The 19,584-nt window shown below is 42.1% G+C and overlaps 1 protein-coding gene across 2 annotated transcripts in view; it reads right to left on the bottom strand.

Moving 5' to 3' along the window:
- LOC311233114 (uncharacterized protein) overlaps positions 1-19,584 on the bottom strand; it is a 69,317-nt gene that overhangs the window by 38,097 nt on the left and 11,636 nt on the right. For both annotated transcript variants that reach the window (XM_084320003.1, XM_084320002.1), the window contains 2 exons: positions 17,312-17,425; positions 4,849-4,962 (listed from right to left, as the gene is read on the bottom strand). In XM_084320003.1, the coding sequence (XP_084176129.1) occupies positions 4,849-4,962; positions 17,312-17,425 (228 nt within the window). The remainder of the gene's footprint in view (positions 1-4,848; positions 4,963-17,311; positions 17,426-19,584) is intronic.

Here is a 19,584-nt window from a genome sequence, read left to right as displayed (position 1 = left end):
AGTTATTTAGGAGGCTTCGCGCAGTGGGCGTGCCAGCCCCTACCGCACGCATGTAAACATGGGTCTAGTAGTCTAGTGGGACGGGACACGGGAGGACGGCGGCGTCTCCCTGAGCTAACGTTAGCTTAGCTACCGTTACAAAATGACCCAGTCAACTATTCACTTTTAGTTTAATACATGATGAGGCATTGTCTAACCGAACGGTATCTAGTCGGCCAGCTACCGATAGCTCCTGACATCAACAAACGCTCCACAAAGTCTAGTAGAGACGTGTGTGCTACCTGTTAGCTGTTAGCTCACGTTAACGCAAGTTAGTTCACCGTTCAAAACGAAATGTCCCATTGAACAAAATAATTCACTGAGGCGTTGTATTAACGTTATATATCCGGCTAGCAGTAGCTACAGATAGCTCCTGATATCAATGTCTTATAACACTGATTCGATGCGTATTCGAGCTGAGGGCTTGCTGAGCACAGTTAAGTAACGTTATACCAATAGGGTCCAGGTGCAGCGCCGGAGAATCCTGGCCGTAGCTCTGCTCGAGGCTACTCGAGTATAGGTCCAGGTGCAGCTCCGGAGAATCCTGGCCGTAGCTGGAGGCTACTAGAGTACACACAGACAGTGGAGCTTGTTGCGTGGTGGCGATGTCTCGCAGATAATACAAGTACAAGTCTAATTATATAATATATATATTTTATAAAAAAAAAATATATAAAATAAAATAAAAATTTGTTTTATCAAAAACGATGATACCGTGATATATACCGTTACCGTCTATGCTTCAAATCATACCGTGATATAAATTTTAGACCATACCGTCCACCCCTAGCAGGGGTCCCCAAGTAATTCAGGGCAATGTGGGCCAGCTTACCATAGACAGCAGTGTGGTCTGACCACCACTTTAGTGGACACTGATACCTCTCCACAGTAGGGCTGGACGGTATGGTCTAAAATGTATATCACGGTATAATTTGAAGTATAGACGGTAACGGTATATATCACGGTATATTCATCTATCTTAAAATGTCTATATAAATGCTTCTGAAGGGGTAACACACTGGTATGGCAGCTATTACTGTACTCTTGTATTACTAGGACATATTTCACATAGTACAGAGGTATTTTAAGAACATTTATTGTGCAAAACTGCAATAGAAAAATGCAACACCTTTTCTAAAGTGTCTGCTGGCAGGTAACGCATATCTTGGATCGTGTTTTGACTAGGCTTGGGCGGTATGACGGTATTAAGGTATACCGGGGTATTTAGAGATACCGATGGTATTGAAAATCAATACCGTCCGTCACCGTCAAAATCACAAATGCACTTCAGTTTCTATAACAGTGAAACAGAGTTTTGAGTGTAGTGCACACACGCGCCAGCAGAGGGCGAGACCGCTCTAGTGGAGCGAGTGGGTCACAACGGTGTTCACGTTTTACGGTAATGTTGCGACAGTGCTGTGAAAATACCGCAAAGCGTTGTGACGAGAGTTGGTGTGTGTTGTTGTCGAGTGGTGCACTGGTGGAGCAAGGAAATAATCCGTCTCTTATTATATGTGAACTAAAGAGTACAAGGTTTACACAACAGCCCCCACCCGCCTTTTTATTGTATTTGTACCTGTACTATCCGCTGTCAGCTGTTTATCTCTCTCTGTGAGCTACTGAGCTTGAATAACTAGCGTTAGCTCACGTTAACTAGCGTTAGCTCTGCGGCTAATCTTAGATTACCCTGAACTAAATCAATGACTAGGTTATAAAGCATTCGAGTAGTTTTCACTGCACATAGAAGTAGCCAAACAACAGGAGCATTTCGGGAGCATACCAAAACCCAGGCAATTTCTAGCCCTTAAGGAATCAAATAGTCTGCCATGGCTAGATGCTAACGCTAAAACGGTGCAGGCTTCTACCGGTGCGGGACTACCATTCTGAGAGCTGACAATGATTTGTTTACTTGGTAACGCGGGTTCGGTTCGGGTTGGGTTGGGTTGGGTTGGGTTGGGTTGGGTTGGACCCCCCCCCCCCCCCCGCTGATGAATGAAAGTCATACCGTCAAATACCGTGCACCAGGTTATTAGGCAATCAAGGTATAACGGTATGAAAAAAGTCATACCGCCCAAGCCTAGTTTTGACCATGTCTATCGACAGTTTGAAAAGGAACCATGTCCTTACTAAGGCTGTCAAAGTTAACGCGGTATCGCCCGATTATATTAACGCCACCATTTTTTTTAACTCACGATAAACTTTCAATAAAAAATAATTATCTTTTTTTTTTTTTATTCTTCTTTTTTACTGAAAAACAACGTATCGAATCGAAACGAAAACCGTGACCACAGAACCGTGATACGAACCGAACCGTGGATTTTGTGAACCGTTCCACCCCTATGAATAACCTATCTTGAACAATTATAAGGTAGTTTTAAGTTATTTCTCTGGCAGCATGCGCCAATATGGATTCCGGCGGGACGTGCGCACGCACAAATATGGATTCCGGCAGCGTGCGTAAGAATCCACTGCAGTAAAAATATCCTCACCTCGAGTGGTGGTAGTAAGGTTGACTGACATGAGAATGTCCTGCTTCAGATCCTCATTTTCGATATACTGCACATAAACGATGAGCACAGCCTCATCTGCGACAGTTGTAGTTTCATCAAGTTGTATGGCAAATGGACCCTTTCTAAGCTTTTATGACAGCTGCTGCTCGCAATCACTTGACATCTTATCAATTCGGTCTTTCACTACATTGTTCGAGAGTGGTACTGATTTTAGTTTATCCGCCACCAGTGGGCCGCACAGTTTCTAAACCATTTTGATGCAGGCTGGTTTGATGAGCTGCTCGCCAATATTGTGCGGTTTCTTTGCTTTTGCAATTAAAAGCGAACACTCAAAGGAGGCTTCGGTAGCCTTCTGTAAATCACTGCCACCCCTGCTCCACGCTACTCTAACATCAACGGGCTTGTTCGCCTTGAGAGACTGTTCTTTCCTCCGAAAAAAGTCTGGATGCTTCCCAACGGTTTCTGGGTGCTTAGACGCCTGATGTCTCTTCAGCTTGCTGGGCTTCAGGCTCGAGTTTGCCAACTTTTCTCCACAAATCACACACTCAGGTCATTTGTCTGGTCCCTCAGTGAAGCCCATGGTGATGTAATTTTCGCGATTGCTGTAGGTCCTAACCTTTTTTGCAGATGAGCTGCCGTCATCTCCTTTTCGTTTGTCACACATTTTCGCCTCTGGCGGCTGACTGCAGACGAGCCGAGAAAGTTAACTAGCGTGCTAGGCTAGCTACGGAAAGTGATAGTCAACTGATTCGCGTTTTAGTGGCTACCCGGTAGCCTACTGTTAACGTTCAAAAATCATGTCTAGATGTTTATTTATTTATCTTTATTTTGTATTGTAGTGGAGAGACTATTCATGCTTCTGATGATAAAAATATGCTAATTAAATATTTATCTGAAAGAAAAAAAAAGAAAAAAAAAATACCTCAAATAATCTGTGGTCTGGCGGACCCCCTGCGCCACCTGGCGGACCCCCAGGGGGTCCGCGGACCCCAGGTTGGGAATCACTGCTTTAAAGGACATCTCTTTGAAATAAATTACATTTTACAGTTTTTTTCTGATTTCTTTTAAACAAATTATTATTTTGTATTATTTAACTATTTAATTATTATTTAGTTATTGCACTGCACTGGCAGTTGAACTGCATTGAACTGAACTTAATTGGAAAAAAGAAACCTCATAACCTAACTGGCACTGAACATTGAACTACACTGGCACCGTTTGCAGATGTACTGTTATTAAAGTTAGTTAAAAACATAATTTTGTATCGTTTTCTTTGGTTAAATCCAAAGGAAAAAAATATAAAATCAGAGAAATCCGAAAACAGTGAAAATTTAAAACCGAGAAATCCGAAAACAGGAAAATGTATATCCGAAAACAGGAAAAGATAAAAACGGATTTCATAGGGCCCTAGTTAAAGGAAAACTCCAACATTTTGGGAAATTAGCTTATTTGCCATCTACCCTGGAGTTAGACAAGAAGATGCATACCTTTTTCTTCTCTGTGCATGCAGTAGGAGTAGGAAGACGTTGGGAACTAGGCTAATGGAGGAACCTACTTCCAGTGACTGACGCTAAGCTAGGCTAACGGTGTGTGTCTTCCTACTCCTACTGCATGGACAGAGAAGAAAAAAGGTATGTATCTTCTTGTCTAACTCCAGGGTAGATGGCAAATAAGCTAATTTCCCAAAATGTTGGAGTTTTCCTTTAAGGTGAGTTAATAAATTCACTCTGAAAATCTGCTCCGCTCTGATAAACTGACTCTTGGTCAGAGCGTCCAGTGTGCACTCTGAGCCCTCAGAATTTCCGAACTTGAGTTTGCTCACTCTGACACTGGTTGTAAATAGTTATGAGTGTTGTATGTGCCTCCCTGTATTGTAAATAGTTCATATGTGTGTTGTCACTACTGTATGTATAATTGTAAATAAATTAATTTATGTGTTGTAAATAAATATTGTTAATATTTATTTACCTAGTTTATGTGCAATCGTTTCATGTCAGCTCAGTGTAGAGAAATGCACCGATACTAACAACCGCCTTACTGCGCGTGTCTATGACGACACTGTTGACACCACGTATCCGTGACACGCGCGCCCCGCGAAAACACTAGTCATTTTGGGGGCCTACCACCCCCCCTGAAAAAAATCCTAGAGGAAACATTGAAATGAAAATCACAGATTGGGGCTTAATGGAAAGAATGAGAGGAGGGAAAGCTATGGACACACAGACAGAGAGACAACTATGCTGCAACAGAAGAAAGACAACAAGAGAAAATAAAGATAATAAAAATAAAAGTAACATACTGATATCCTGATGGTCTGTGGGCTCCTCCTTCAGCCAAGTGGAAATATCCATGGTTGGGTCTAGTGTGTCCTGAGCCTCTTCTTTCTTAATCATCAGTAGGTCGCTGGGTGGATCTGGAGCAGAGGGAGACAGCAACTAAGTACTTACAGTAGCATGGAAAAGTATTTGGCCACTTTCTGATTTCCTCTGTAATTACATCCTCCTTCCTATTGACCCAAGATGGCGGTGCATACACAACACGAAGGGAAACAGCAAGCGCTCAGGGGCTCGGGAGGTAGAACGGTTGTCTGGTAATCGGAAGGTTCCTGGTTCGATTCTATTTCTGTCTCCACAGTATAGACAGGGGCCATCCTTTTGGAGTCATTAGACAAAAAGATTAGCAATATAATTCATTTTAACGTGTGAGAAATGCAGCCAATCAAGTCACTTTGCTTTGATTTCTGGCACGTTAGACATGTTTCTTGGTAGCAGATAGGAATTTGAGAGGGTAGATCTGGGGCAGAGGGAGACAGCGAAATAAAGTGCACCAAATAGTTAGGCTACATGTGAACAGAGTTTGATGAAATGAAAGAATGAGACAAAGCTATGGAGACAAAGCTATACAAATATGATAGAGCAGAGGAAGGAGAAGACAGAATCAAGATAAGAGAAAAAAAAGGTAACATGCTGATATCCTGGTGGTCTGTGGGCTCCTCCTTCATCTCAAAGGAAGTATCCTTGGGTGGGTCTAGAGTGTCCTGAGCCTCTTCAAATGCAAGGAAGCTTCCTATATAGGTAGCATTTCTAGGTAGGAAGTTTAAATGTTTAAGTTTTAGGCTGTCACAAACGGGTAGCATGCAGTAGGATTCAATGTTGTTCAACCAAAGTATTGACTTCTGCTGTGTCAATACAAACTGAATTCTCTACACAGAAAGAGCTGCTTTTAAACACAAAGACTTGCCTCTGACTGGTGATAGCTCAATTAGCAGAGACATGCCCACAGTGTCACTGAGTGAAACTAAACAGAATTTTAGATTTACAACAACAAATACATTTGTTGTTATAGACCAGACCTGGGCATTGTACGGCGCGCGGGCCGGATACGGCCCGCGGGATGATTCTGACCGGCCCGCGAAAGATTACATGATAATAAAAATATAAATTTTTTTTTTTTTTTTTTTTTACTTTTTTCTTTTCATGTCAACGTTCACATGCACAATATACGCTTACCTAGGATTTGACTTGATTCAACAACAAAGCAGTCGGGGCAAGCCGAAAACGGTCGAAAGTGTGGTTATTTGAAGTTTGGATTTCTTTTTTCACAACTGAGGTAGGTAGATTACATTTTTAGAGACTAAAGTACAGAAAAAAGGTACCGTTGGGTACCGGTATTGATTCACAGGTACCGGTACCGTATCGGTTCAAATGTGAATGGTACCCATCCCTACTGAACACACAACTGCAGGGCAAGGGCATTTTTGCTCATGAAATGCATAGCCATGTGAAAGCCTTCATGACAAAGTTGCAATTAATTTCAAGGCAACTAGGCAGCAACAATCTCAAACACATGAAAACCCTGAAAGAAGTCAAACCATCAGCTGATCACCGGCACAGGTAGTCAAGTCAAGTCAAGAGTTTTAATTGTCACGGCATACAGGTATACAATGAAATGCGGGTGGTCTTGCCCGCAACGATGTGCAATACAGTGGTACAACATATAATAGAATCAAAAAATGAAAAAACAACATTGTGCAGTAAACAGGTAACATGGAGTGACATCTCGGTATCTGTACATAGTTATTTACAGAGCATATGGGACATGCTAGTTAGCTTTGGTAGTGCAATACACTGTTCCTGTTATTCTAATTTAAAGTGTCCTTTCCTTTGGCCATAAGTGTGCGTGTGTGCGACATGAGTGTGTGCCCGCTCATGTTAAAGTGTTAAGTGGCTGCTCGTGTGTGAGCGTGCACAGCATGCGTGTCGTGTGTGTGTTCATGTGTGCTTGTGTGTGGATAGTTCAATGTTCTGAGCACTCAATGTTCATTGTTCATGGCTCTGATGGCCTGGGGGAAGAAGCTGAGCCTAAGCCGCTCTGTCCTAGTAGCTGGGGTTCGCAGGCGTCTGCCTGACCTCAGCAGCTGAAACAGGCTGTTATTGGGGTGGTGAGGGTCCTTCATTATCCTGCAGGCTCTGGATTTGCACCTCTTGTTGTATAGAACCTGCAGGGGGGGTAGTGCAATACCCGTGGTACGCTCGGCTGAGCGCACCACTCTCTGTAGGGCCTTCTTGTCCTGTGCCGTGCTGTTTCCATACCAGGCAGTGATGTTTCCGGTCAGGATGCTCTCTACAGCTCCTGAGTAGAAGGACTGGAGTATCTTCCCCGATACTCTGAACTTCCTTAACTGTCTCAGGTGGTAGAGGCGCTGTTTCGCCTTCTTTACTACTGTGTCTATGTGTGTTGACCATGTCAGGTCCTCTGAGATGTGGACCCCCAGGTACTTAAAGCTGCTCACCCTGTCCACGGTAGCCCCGTTAATCATCAGTGTGTGCGTCTCCTGCTGTCCTCTCCTATAATCCACGATCAGCTCCTTGGTTTTACCAATGTTCAGGAGCAGGCTGTTGTCCTGGCACCAGCGTTCCAGTACCTCAACCTCCTCCCGGTAGGCCTTCTCGTCGTTGTCCGAGATCAGCCCCACCACCACCGTGTCGTCTGCGAACTTCACTATGGAGTTGGAGCTGAACTTGGCCACACAGTCGTGTGTGTAGAGTGAGTACAGCAGGGGGCTCAGAACACAGCCCTGGGGGGACCCGATGCTCAGGGTGATGTACTCATCATCCATGTTGGGAGCACTGCATGATGAATTTTCAAGGCGTTTTCAAGATTTCAAAAAGGTTGAGGATGAAATGCAGCTGGTTTCCTCTCCCTTTACCTGCAGTGTTGATAGTGCACCCACTGATGTTCAGCTTGAACTCATTGACCTGCAGTCTGATTCACTACTGAAAGAGCACTTTAAGTCAGCATCACTGCTAGAGTTCTACTCTGCTCTCAAGGAGGAGAACTTTCCAAACATGAGGAGACATGCTCAGAAGATGTTGGTTCTCTTTGGATCCACCTATATGTGAACAGACATTCTCAGTCATGACGTTTACCAAGTCCAGGTACAGATCCTCTCTCACTGATGAACATCTGGCAGCTGTGCTTCGCATCTCCACCTCAGACATGCAACCTGACTTTGATGGACTTGTTAAAGCTCAACAGAGACTGGATTTATCACACTGAATGAAAAAAAAAGAAAAAGAGCTGAAGAACACTAAAATGTGGAAATATAACAAGTGAAATGGGACACTTGATCTTTTTTTTCTTCTTTTTTTAAAGAAACATTAAATGTTTAATATAGGCATGTAAAGATAAAAAAGCTACTGGGACACTTTTCTTTACACAGTTCAGTGACATGTCTTGTTTATTTTGGCTATAAGATGATGTGATGTCTTTAGAAAGCTAAGAAAATCCTTGTTTCAATAGTATATGAAACTCAAAATAATAACTTTATTTGTATAGCACTTTTTCATACATGCCCTTTGTTATTAATGTTTCACATTTTGTTTATCATTTTGGAAAATAAATTCTATTTGAATAAATGATATTTTTGAAAGCTAACCTCACCTTTTAATTGCCAAATAATAACATACACTCTTACCAGGGGTCAAAACAATGCCATTTACTGCTTTTTATATAGAAATAAAATGTATATTATGCATAATTGAGTTTGGAATTTTGGCCCGGCCCTCCAACATATTTTCAGTTGCTCATTTGGCACCCCGGGAAAAATAATTGCCCACCCCTGTTATAGACAAAGGTTAGGCTAACGTTACGTTAGCCCCAAGCTAACTAACTTTAGCTGCGAGCTAACTAACTTTAGCTGCGAGCTAACTAACATTAGCCACAAGCTAACCGTGTAAACACTCACAGCGAAGTGACTCCACGACACCAGAGTGGGGAAGGGGGGTATATTGACGAGGCTTGACAACAGAGGTTCAAAGATAACTGTTTGTGTTCAATAACGAGCCAGGAGAATAGAGCGTCTGTGTCAACTAGGGCTGCAACGATTAGTCGACATAATCGACGACATCGATCATAAAAACTCGTCGACACAGACTTCTTTTGTCGATTAGTCGTTTAAAAAAAAGTTTTTATTTTTTATTTTTTTGCACTACCTATCTTTGTGAAAGTGGCTTCTCAGCTCTGGTCCAGCTGAAGACTTCTTAGCTTAACATAACAGACCGACAGTAAGTTTGGGGGAACTAATGGGATAACTGGCATTGCAACAAAAGTGCAACTAGGGCTAAAAACACAATGAAATAAATAATAATAATAATAATAATAATAATAATAATAATAATAATAATAATAATAATAATAATAATAATAATAATAATAATAATAATAATAATAATAATAATATATCCTTCTTAGCAGACTTCTTAGCTTAACGTCCCAGGGAACTAATGGGATAACTGGGGATGTTGTTTGGTCCTGACAAGAGTCTCAAAGTCTGGGGTGATGGTAGACAAAGCAACTCTGAGGTCATGCTCAATGTCCAATCTGTTCCACTGCTCTGTCTTCAGCTGGACCAGAGCTGAGAAGCCACTTTCACAAAGATAGGTCGTGCAAAAAAAAAAAAATATATGTATATATATAAAGAAATATATAGCCTACATTTTTTTTTTATATATATATAATTATTTTTTCGATTAGTCGAAAAAATAAGACAGATTAGTCGACTACCAAAATAATCAATCGGGACAACATTTACATCCTGGTCCCTGCTGGGACGTACCAACTCCACACACCACTGTGGGGGGGGTTATATAACATTCCCCATTCCCTTGTAACATCTCCTCTCTCTTTTTTTTAGATAACAGTTACAAAATTCCTCAGTGCAAATCATTATTAATACAAGTAACCCCATAAACATCCTTATTTAAAACCCTAATAATATTTTCTGTGACTTTTCCTTTTTGATAACAACGTCTAGTGCTGGTTGAGCATATGCATACTTTATGTTGATGGCCTTTGTCTATAATGTGGTCACAAAATGGAAAGGTTTAATTTAGAGGTGGGCATAGATTAATTTTTTTTATCTAGATTAATCTATCTGCAATCCTGGAGTTAATCTAGATTAAAATGGCTCATTTGAAGTCTGCCGAAGGCATTCAAAATATGTGTGTTCTACCCAAATAATGAACATAAGTAAGTCCTTACTTTTTCTTTCCTCCTTATGTTTCTCAGGCCAGGTGGCCCATTACACCATGACCCCATCTCCCGTTTCCAAAATGCATTACAGACGGTTTGAAAAAGCTCTTTTGCTATGATAATTGGTAATGCAATATCAAAATAATGTTCAATAAGATGTACTTGTGTTTAATAAATTGTTTTATTCAGAACACAAATAATGTTACCAGTAGGCTTGGGCGGTATGACGGTATACCAGGGTATTTCGAAATCCTGTCGGTATGATTTTCAATACCGTGACGTCACAGACTGTGCGCCAAATCACAGATGCGTTGCTTGTAGTGCACAGCACGTGCCAGCAGAGGGCAGGGCAGGGCAGTCTGTCTTTCCCTCTCTCAGTCAGAGCTCAGCAGAGCCACGCGCGTGTTCCTGTGGGTCTTTCATCTTGCATGTGTATCAATCTGCACGACAAATAAAGACTTAGGGCTAGATCCACAAAGAATGGATTGCACGGAGCAAGTTGCACCCTTACTTACAATTCATTATGAATTGAAAATGGGGGACCCTGATGTAAACAAGACGAAAGTATTTCTCTGGTCTGCATCCCCTTAACAATTGTGTGTATTGATTTTATTAACAGATTGCAGAATGTGTACAATACAGTACGGCTAACGGCAATTGTGTGTATTGAGCCGTACTGTATTGTACACATTCTGCAATCTGTTAATAAAATCAATACACACAATTGTTAAGGGGATGCAGACCAGAGAAATACTTTCGTCTTGTTTACATCAGGGTCCCCCATTTTCAATCCATTCTTTGTGGATCTAGCCCTTATACTTCTATAGAATGCGGTTATGGACCGGTGGCCGTCCGTTTATTAAGGTCGAATGGATGGACTATGGGTCCACTTCCAGACATTGGATGATTGAGGAATCGGGAAACGGAGCGTTTTTCTAACGTTTTGAAATGGATGCGTGCATGAATGTGGACTCGGGACGCGTTGTTTGGGTACCGGTAAGTAAGTTATGTTATGGTTAAGCGTATGGAAGATTAACGTACGAGTTATGAATGCCGGGAGTAAAGCGTTCCAGTTCGACTGTGTGTGTGTGCGTATTGGCTTCGGTGATTCACTACAGGCGTTTAACGGCTTAAGCTGGGTTTTGATTATCACTTAATCAATGCAGAATACATTTTGTGCGTCTGTATGTGTAGTTGTGTACTACTGTTGTGAGTTTGTGAGTCCCATTGGTCTAATTTCAGCCTCCGTTATACGTTATTTGTTCCGTATGACTCGTTTCATATGTGTGTGTCTCGAATCTGCGCGCTGATTTGTTTAAGTTGGTAACACGGGTCGCTAAGGAATTTAGGTTTGAGGTTGAAGAAAGTGCACTTTTAGGTTGAAAGAACGGCCCTAATGTCAACGTGTTTCAATATAACCGTTATGTATGGTGATAACGAGTATATTGTTAACTTAGCTCCGCTCCCCCCCGCTGTTGAAAGTCATACCGTCATAATACCCATACCGGGGTGTGATGTCAGCAAGGTATGACGGTATAAAAAAAATTATACCGCCCAACGCAGGGAACAAAATAAGTACCCGTCAACCGCCAATGGCGGGCAGATTTAAGGTTTGGCGACTAACAATGAGAGGTCTGCCCGCCACCTGGCGTGTAGTTCATATCGATATTTTGAAAATCCTGTGCGGGTCTCATTTCCGCCCCAAGCGCAGCTCCAGTCATAATATCGATGGCTCCGGCAGTTAGCAACGTTCGGTTCATATGATACTCGAGTATAGTCTAGTGCATAATACCTCCGTTAACTCGGTAGCCAACGTTAGCTCTATATGTCCCAGTAAACTAAATAGTTCACTGAGGCGTTGTCTTAACGTTATCTAGCCAGCTAGCAGTAGCTACAGATAGCTCCTTATATCAATGTCTTATAACATTGATTCGATGCGTATTCGAGCTGAGGGCATGCTGAATGTGATTTGACTAAAGCAGAGTATACCTAGGGATCCAGCTGCAGCGCCGGAGAATCCTGGCTGCATCTGGATTCTGGAGGCTACTAAGTATACACACAGACAGTGGAGCTGTTTGCAGATAGCGAGCATTTTGACTTGTTGCGTGGCAGCGATGTCTCGCAGATAATACAACTACAAGTATGATTATATAATATATATATTTTATTAAAAAAAGAATTATATATATATATTTTTTTATTTATTTATAAAAACCAAAAACGATCAGTATCGGTCGATATGGCTCATAGACGATCGGTGATCGGTATCGGTGGCAAAAAAACGTGATCGGGGCATCCCTATATGAGAGTATTATATAGTAATAATAACACATGGCGATATACTAAAAAGCTATTTATAATTTTTGGCTGGTAAAAAATCTGCCTGGCTGGTAGTTTTTAAAATCTACCAGCCAAATGGCTGGTAAGTCAAAAAGTAAATTTTGTTCCCTGCGCCCAAGCCTAGTTACCAGTACAGTCACTCAGTAGCTATGTGACATGGCTTGACTCAATCAGTCCAATCTCTACTTCTCCTTCTTCCACCAGTCACTCAGGCAGACCAGCTTGTTCACATTGGCTGGTGACAAACTACCTCTCTTCTTCTGTACAATATGGCCTGATAAAGAGAACAGTCTCTCGCATGGGACAGTTGAGGCAGGGGTCCCCAAGTACTTCAGGGCAATGTGGGCCAGCTTACCATAGACAGCAGTGTGGTCTGACCACCACTTTAGTGGACACTGATACCTCTCCACAGTAGGGCTGGACGGTATGGTCTAAAATGTATATCACGGTATAATTTGAAGTATAGACGGTAACAGTATATATCACGGTATATTCATCTATCTTAACACTTTGATTGCCTAAGGCTAAATTCATGATATACCATAGGTTGCCAGCTCTATTTGTCTATGGATAAGTACCCCTTCTTTGCAGGGCTATAACTTTTTAAATTCTATTGCTAAATTGCCATTATTATGGCCCATTCAAAGTCCTATATGTATTGTTCATTGTGTAGCAACGTTAAACTTTTTCATTCACATATTCATAGTAAAATATGGTCTAATCGGGGTTCCCAAACTTTTCAGGCCGGGGCCCAGAAAATAAGGCGTCAGAGAGCCGCGGCCCAATGCACATCGTCTGGCTTTTCTTTTTTTTTTTTTTGCCAGGCGACCGATTTTTTAAGCCAAATATTACTTCAATCCTATTAAGTTAGTTCAAGTTAGCTATTCATTTATATGTGCTATTTATGAGAGGGCCAACTTGTTGCAAAATAATAATGATAATAATAATAGCCTCATTAAAATACTATTGTTGCTTCGGTTGTTTTCAGCGTTTTATGTGCATAATCTGTTATTTAGTTTGAAATGTTCGTTGAAATAAGTAGATTTTTCGTTTTAGTTTATTTATTAAGTTAATATAAAACCATATAGTCACATTTTAGAATACAATAGAATAGAATTTTAGAATACAACTAGAAACACTGTCCTGGCCTGCTTCTAAGTTCAGTGGCCTGACAAAAAAAATAAAAAAAAAAAAAAAAAAAAAAATTATTTTTTATTTTTTTTAAATCATCTCGCGGCCCACCCGTGGCTGCTCGCGGCCCACCTTTGGGTCGCGACCCCGACTTTGGGAACCACTGGTCTAATGTATAAGTATGTTTTCATCTCTTTCTGCAGCTTTCTCCAGAACGTGATCTATAGCCCAAAATGCATTATATTGATGATGAAATACAATTTGATGGCAATCGGCGCGATATAAAAAATTTCAATTGGACGTACTTCTAGAAGTTTCTACGTATCATCTGATGATGACCGGATGGGCGGGGGATCGTTTATAATTCCGTGGGCAGCGTTATATCATTCATCTAGTGTGGGTCATATGTTCATCAGAGCAGTTTATATCGAACACGTTCAAAAATAACGCTGAATCTTACCGTATCTTCCTCGCGCCGTTGGACGATCAGCGTGGTGTAGACCGTTTTCGATTATGGGATGTTTATCCAGATGAACCATTTTCAGGTTGTATAATACTATATACGTCCAAATAACGTTGTTTATTGAGTTAGGGCGAGCGATTGATCATCCAGTGTGTTGAGATGGAGTCCGGCTACCGATCTCGAGTGCCCGGAGCAAATAGGATGAGCACTTCCTGTTTGGCGAGCCCCTCCCTCTTGGCCGATCTGCCGATCGGCCACCAGATGGCGCTCTCGAACCGTTAAACAGTTGATGGGAGCTCACCAGTACATCTCAGGGCTCCGGAAAGAAAATATGATTTCGATCACAGATTTTTGAAATATTGATATCAAAGACGAGTTACGGCGTCCTCGGCAACTTGAGCATGGCGGGGAAGGACGCCTAAAAGCGTCTTCCGGCAGTTAAAGTGTTAAATTGTCTATATAAATGCTTCTGAAGGGGTAAAACACTGGTATGGCAGCTATTACTGTACTCTTGTATCACTAGGAAATATTTCACATAGTACAGAGGTAGGGCTGGGCGATATGGCCAAAAACGTTATCGCGATAAAATTATAAAATTATTTTCATATAACTCGATATCGATAATTATCGTCGATATAATGTCTGTCAAGTTTAATTAACTTCTTATGCCCGGCGCCGATGGACGGGCTATTAATAGACTTGTTTTGCTGCTGCGAATGTCTCGAGTTGATGTCGTCATCAGTCCGCGCACGTTAGCAGTTAGCCAGAGCAAGCGGTGTATATCCCATGACAATGTACTAAATATGACCCTAAAATACTCCGTTCAGCCCCAATACATTGCAACGACGTCCACTGCATACCCCACACTACTCTAACCGTGGCCTCAGAATTCACGCCACACACCCACTCGGCACGTAAACTATAAAATAGCGCTGTGCAAGCTAATTATCCTAGCCAGCCTTGTTTACAAAGTACTAAATATCACCCTAAAATACTCCGTTCAGCCCCAATACATTGCAACAACGTCCACCGCATACCCCACACTACTATAACCGTGGCCTCAGAATTCACGCCACACACCCACTCGGCACGTAAACTATAAAATAGCGCCGTGCAAGCTAATTATCCTAGCCAGCCTTGTTTACTACTTGAGTCCTACCTCTCTACCCAGAGGTGCAGCGCGGGTCTCCTTCCGCTGTCGGCCATCTCCTTCACTGATTGGTTGTTAGTGCGTGTGCTCATATCCAAGCTTGGAAAATCGATATATCGAAACTTTGCGACCACGTTTCATGTTTATTTCGAGGAAATAATTTATCGCGATAGTTATCGTTATCGTTTTATCGCCCAGCCCTATACAGAGGTATTTTAAGAAAATGTATTGTGCAAAACTGCAATAGAAAAGTGCAAAACCTTTTCTCAAGTGTCTGCTGGCAGGTAACGCATATCTTGGATCGTGTTTTGACCATGTCTATCGACAGTTTGAAAAGGAACCATGTCCTTACTAAGGCTGTCAAAGTTAACGCGGTATTAATGCGTTATCGCCCGATTATATTAACGCCACAAATTTTTTTAACTCACGATTAACTTTCAATAAAAAAATTACAAAAAAATGTGTTACATTTCTTTTAATGAAAAACAACGTATCGAATCGAAACGAAAACCGTGACCACAAAACCGTGATACGAACCGAACCGTGGATTTTGTGAACCGTTCCACCCCTATGAATAACCTATCTTGAACAATTCTAAGGTAGTTTTAAGTTATTTCTCTGGCAGCATGCGCTAATATGGATTCCGGCAGCGTGCGCGCAGCACGGCTGTTGAATTTTTTTTCAAGGGGGAACACTGAATCCACACCATCCACGAGGGTAAATTCATAACCTCACACATCTAGAAACCTAAGAATATTGTATCTATGTTGCAGAGTCTTCAATCTCTGGACCAAAAGATTTCCTTATGGATTTATTCCCAACTTTGACCAGGGGCCGGCCATATAGAGGAGGGTCTACCGGCTAGTGCAAGACAGTCAAAGCTATTCCCTTTATAAAGAGTAATGAAACACATTTATTATTTTACTTTCCATCGATCAGACTCTTCAAGAATGTATATGTTAAATACCTCACTTTATTATGGTAAATGCAGTGTTTCCCCTACCATTGCCTTGGCGGGGCGGCACACCCCGCCAACGGGACGCCCCGCTCCTCCAGAAAGAATTATATATAAAAAAAGAATTTATAAAATAAAATATATATATATTTTTTTTATTATTAACTGGATAGTTCATATGACCCATTCTCCCTTTCTGTGTGCGCGCGCGCGCGTGTGTGTGTGTGTGTGTGCCCATCCCAACTCTGGTCTTTGGCAAGTTTGATAGTATTTACTATTTACTGAGGATGGCCAGATAATGTTGATATTTAAACTTTAAAAATTATGAGAAGTAAAATGTGGAGTGCGGGTTTCTTTTTCCCATTCATTTTCATTGAGTTCAATCCAAAAGGGTGAATTACCATCTGGGAGACGATAGGGGGCGCTTTTTTCACATGTGACCGCCGGGGGTGACTGGATCTCCAACGATAGACTCGCTTGATGCAATACGATTTCAGATCGCTAATAAATAAAAAAGTAAAAACGAATAAAACGAATATTCCGTGAGTGGGCATTCAACCCGCGGGGGGTAAACACGAGAAAACTCGTGGATGGCATTCAAAGTGTTAAGGTGAGTTAATAAATTCACTCTGAAAATCTGCTCCGCTCTGATAAACTGACTCTTGGTCAGAGCGTCCAGTGTGCACTCTGAGCCCTCAGAATTTCTGAACAACTTGAGTTCGCTCGCTCTGACACTGGTTGTAAATAGTTATGAGTGTTGTATGTGCCTCCCTGTATTGTAAATAGTCCATATGTGTGTTGTCACTACTGTATGTATAATTGTGAATAAGTTCATTTATGTGTTGTAAATAAATATTGTTAATTTATGTGCAATCGTTTCATTTCAGCTCAGTGTAGAGAAATGCACCGATACTAGCAACCGCCTTACTGCGCACGTCTATGACGACACTGTTGACACCACGTATCCATGACACGCGCGCCCCGCGAAAACACTTTTTCATTTTGGGGGCCTACCACCCCCCCTGAAAAAAATCCTAGGGGAAACACTGAAATGAAAATCACAGATTGGGGCTTAATGGAAAGAATGAGAGGAGGGAAAGCTATGGACACACAGACAGAGAGACAACTGTGCTGCAACAGAAGAAAGACAACAAGAGAAAATAAAGACAATAAAAATAAAAGTAACATACTGATATCCTGATGGTCTGTGGGCTCCTCCTTCAGCCCAGTGGAAATATCCATGGTTGGGTCTAGTGTGTCCTGAGCCTCTTCTTTCTTAATCATCAGTAGGTCACTGGGTGGATCTGGAGCAGAGGGAGACAGCAACTAAGTACTTACAGTAGCATGGAAAAGTATTTGGCCACTTTCTGATTTCCTCTGTAATTGCATCCTCCTGCTCTACTCACATCCGGATGCTCTACGGATGCTCTACTCACATCCGGCTTTGACATGGACGGTCGTATTTCAAAGAGCTCCCGGCCAAACAAACGATACTACAAATCAACAAGGTATTTTGCGCATTTTTTACTTTCCCTCCTGTGGATTATGGACTTGTACATTAACTCACCAATGAATCAACTCCAGACAGAAATGGAAAGTAAAGAATGCGCAAATAAACAGTCTCATTGTGACTTTTACCTGCTAAAAGGCTCAGAGCACAAACACCCAGCGAATGGAATAGCAGCAGTTCACAGTGTTAACATCGAACCCGGACCGCAATAAACTACCCCCGACAGGCAAGTTTGATAGGAAATCAATATTTCTATTATATTTGCTCCTGTCTGGAGACATACACCAAAACCCGGGACCGGTTTTGACACGCCGACAGGCGAAGAATCAACTGCTCCTCACACCGACGCCGGCCGTCGAGAACAACAACGACAACAATAACATCCACGCAGCTGCCAGCAGTTGCACCAGCCGACCAGCAAGCGGCGACACCGAAGCCCCTGCAGATGAGGCGAGAGGCGAGAGGGAGAGAACCGGAGCTTACAATCATAGAACCCAGATCGGCGCGGGATGTCGAAATCATATACACCAAGGACCCGCCGGTTAGCTCAGCTAGCCCCGCCAGGCTAGCTACAGATGGAGCACTGGAAAATATAACCTCTACCGCCGGCAGCAAGCTTGGTGACGCCTATGTGAGGCGAGTTGACGGGAGGTGACGCAGCACTGCCTGGTTCAACCAGTAGGGGGAGTCGAGTTACAGGGTGGAGAGAGGGAACTATCGTTCTGTGTGTGTGTGTGCGACACACACTACAGACATGGACATATTATTTTGCAATGTAATGCTTTTCTGTTGATTATTTGACTGTCATTGGTACAGTAATGGTGTGGTATTTTCGATTAACGTGCGTTTTCATGGATAATCAGCTGATATGTTCAGTATTGTTATTTACGTTGAGACAACCCAACATGCTGGCCCCGAAGACCCGCCCCTACTCTGCCTCTGATTCGCAGACTGTGGCTCTAGTTAGGCTCTGGTTGGGGGAAATGTAACTGGACCGTCGATTATTGTGATCAGGCTGTCCTGTGGATTTCAGCTGTCTGTTGCTGTACTGAATTTACTGGTAAGTTAACTTAGGTTTAACGTTAGTTTGTTTACTGCAGTTATGTCAGAACGACAATCAACTAAGGTAACGTTACAGTAGCAACTGCTCAAATAAAGCATATCCACATTGCCGTCAAGTTAACGTTATGGTCTCTCGAAAATTTAATGCGACCTCAAGGCTTTTCAACACTGGCGTAACATTAGCTAACGTTCATTTAGCAGGATGTAATGTGTAACGTTTAATCAACGTGAAATGGCCCTGAATACATCAAATAATGTATTTCCCAGCTGCTAAATATTGTAAGTGTATGACCAAAAATATATATCACTATGAATTGAAAATGGGGGACCCTGATGTAAACAAGACGAAAGTCTTTCTCTGGTCTGCATCCCCTTAACAATTGTGTGTATTGAGCTGTACTGTATTGTACCCATTCTGCAATCTGTTAATGACATTTACATATCTGTAGATACTATATCTATATCTGTACATCCCTTACCTGTATCACTGTACATAATAATACTACAACTCTGTACACTACATACATCGGATTAGCATTATTACTCAGTAGTACTGATTTATATATTTTATTTATATATGGAATTCCTCACCAGCCTGGGTTTTGCTGTAAACTGGAAGAAGAGTACTCCTCTTCCCAGTCAACAGGTGGAGTAATTGGGCTTAATTCTAAGCTCAAGGTCTATGTGGGCATCCCTCTCAGAGCGGCGGCGAGAGGATATTCTCGGCACGCTCGGGAGGTTCAGGGCGGTTACGGCGCTGTCCGTGATGCGCCTGGGCGGTATTATGGCATCTGCTCAAGCTGTGGTCCCTCTAGGCCTCCTCTTCATGACGAGGATACAGAGGTGGGTTTTTCAGTGTGAAAATGGACCCTGTGAGAGTCAAGTGGAAGC

Source organism: Notolepis coatsorum (assembly GCF_963971535.1).
Source record: "Notolepis coatsorum genome assembly, chromosome: 8".
Classification (NCBI taxonomy): Eukaryota; Metazoa; Chordata; class Actinopteri; order Aulopiformes; family Paralepididae; genus Notolepis; species Notolepis coatsorum.
The sequence above is the reverse complement of the archived record's forward strand: the minus strand, read 5'-3'. Positions and strand labels throughout refer to the sequence as shown.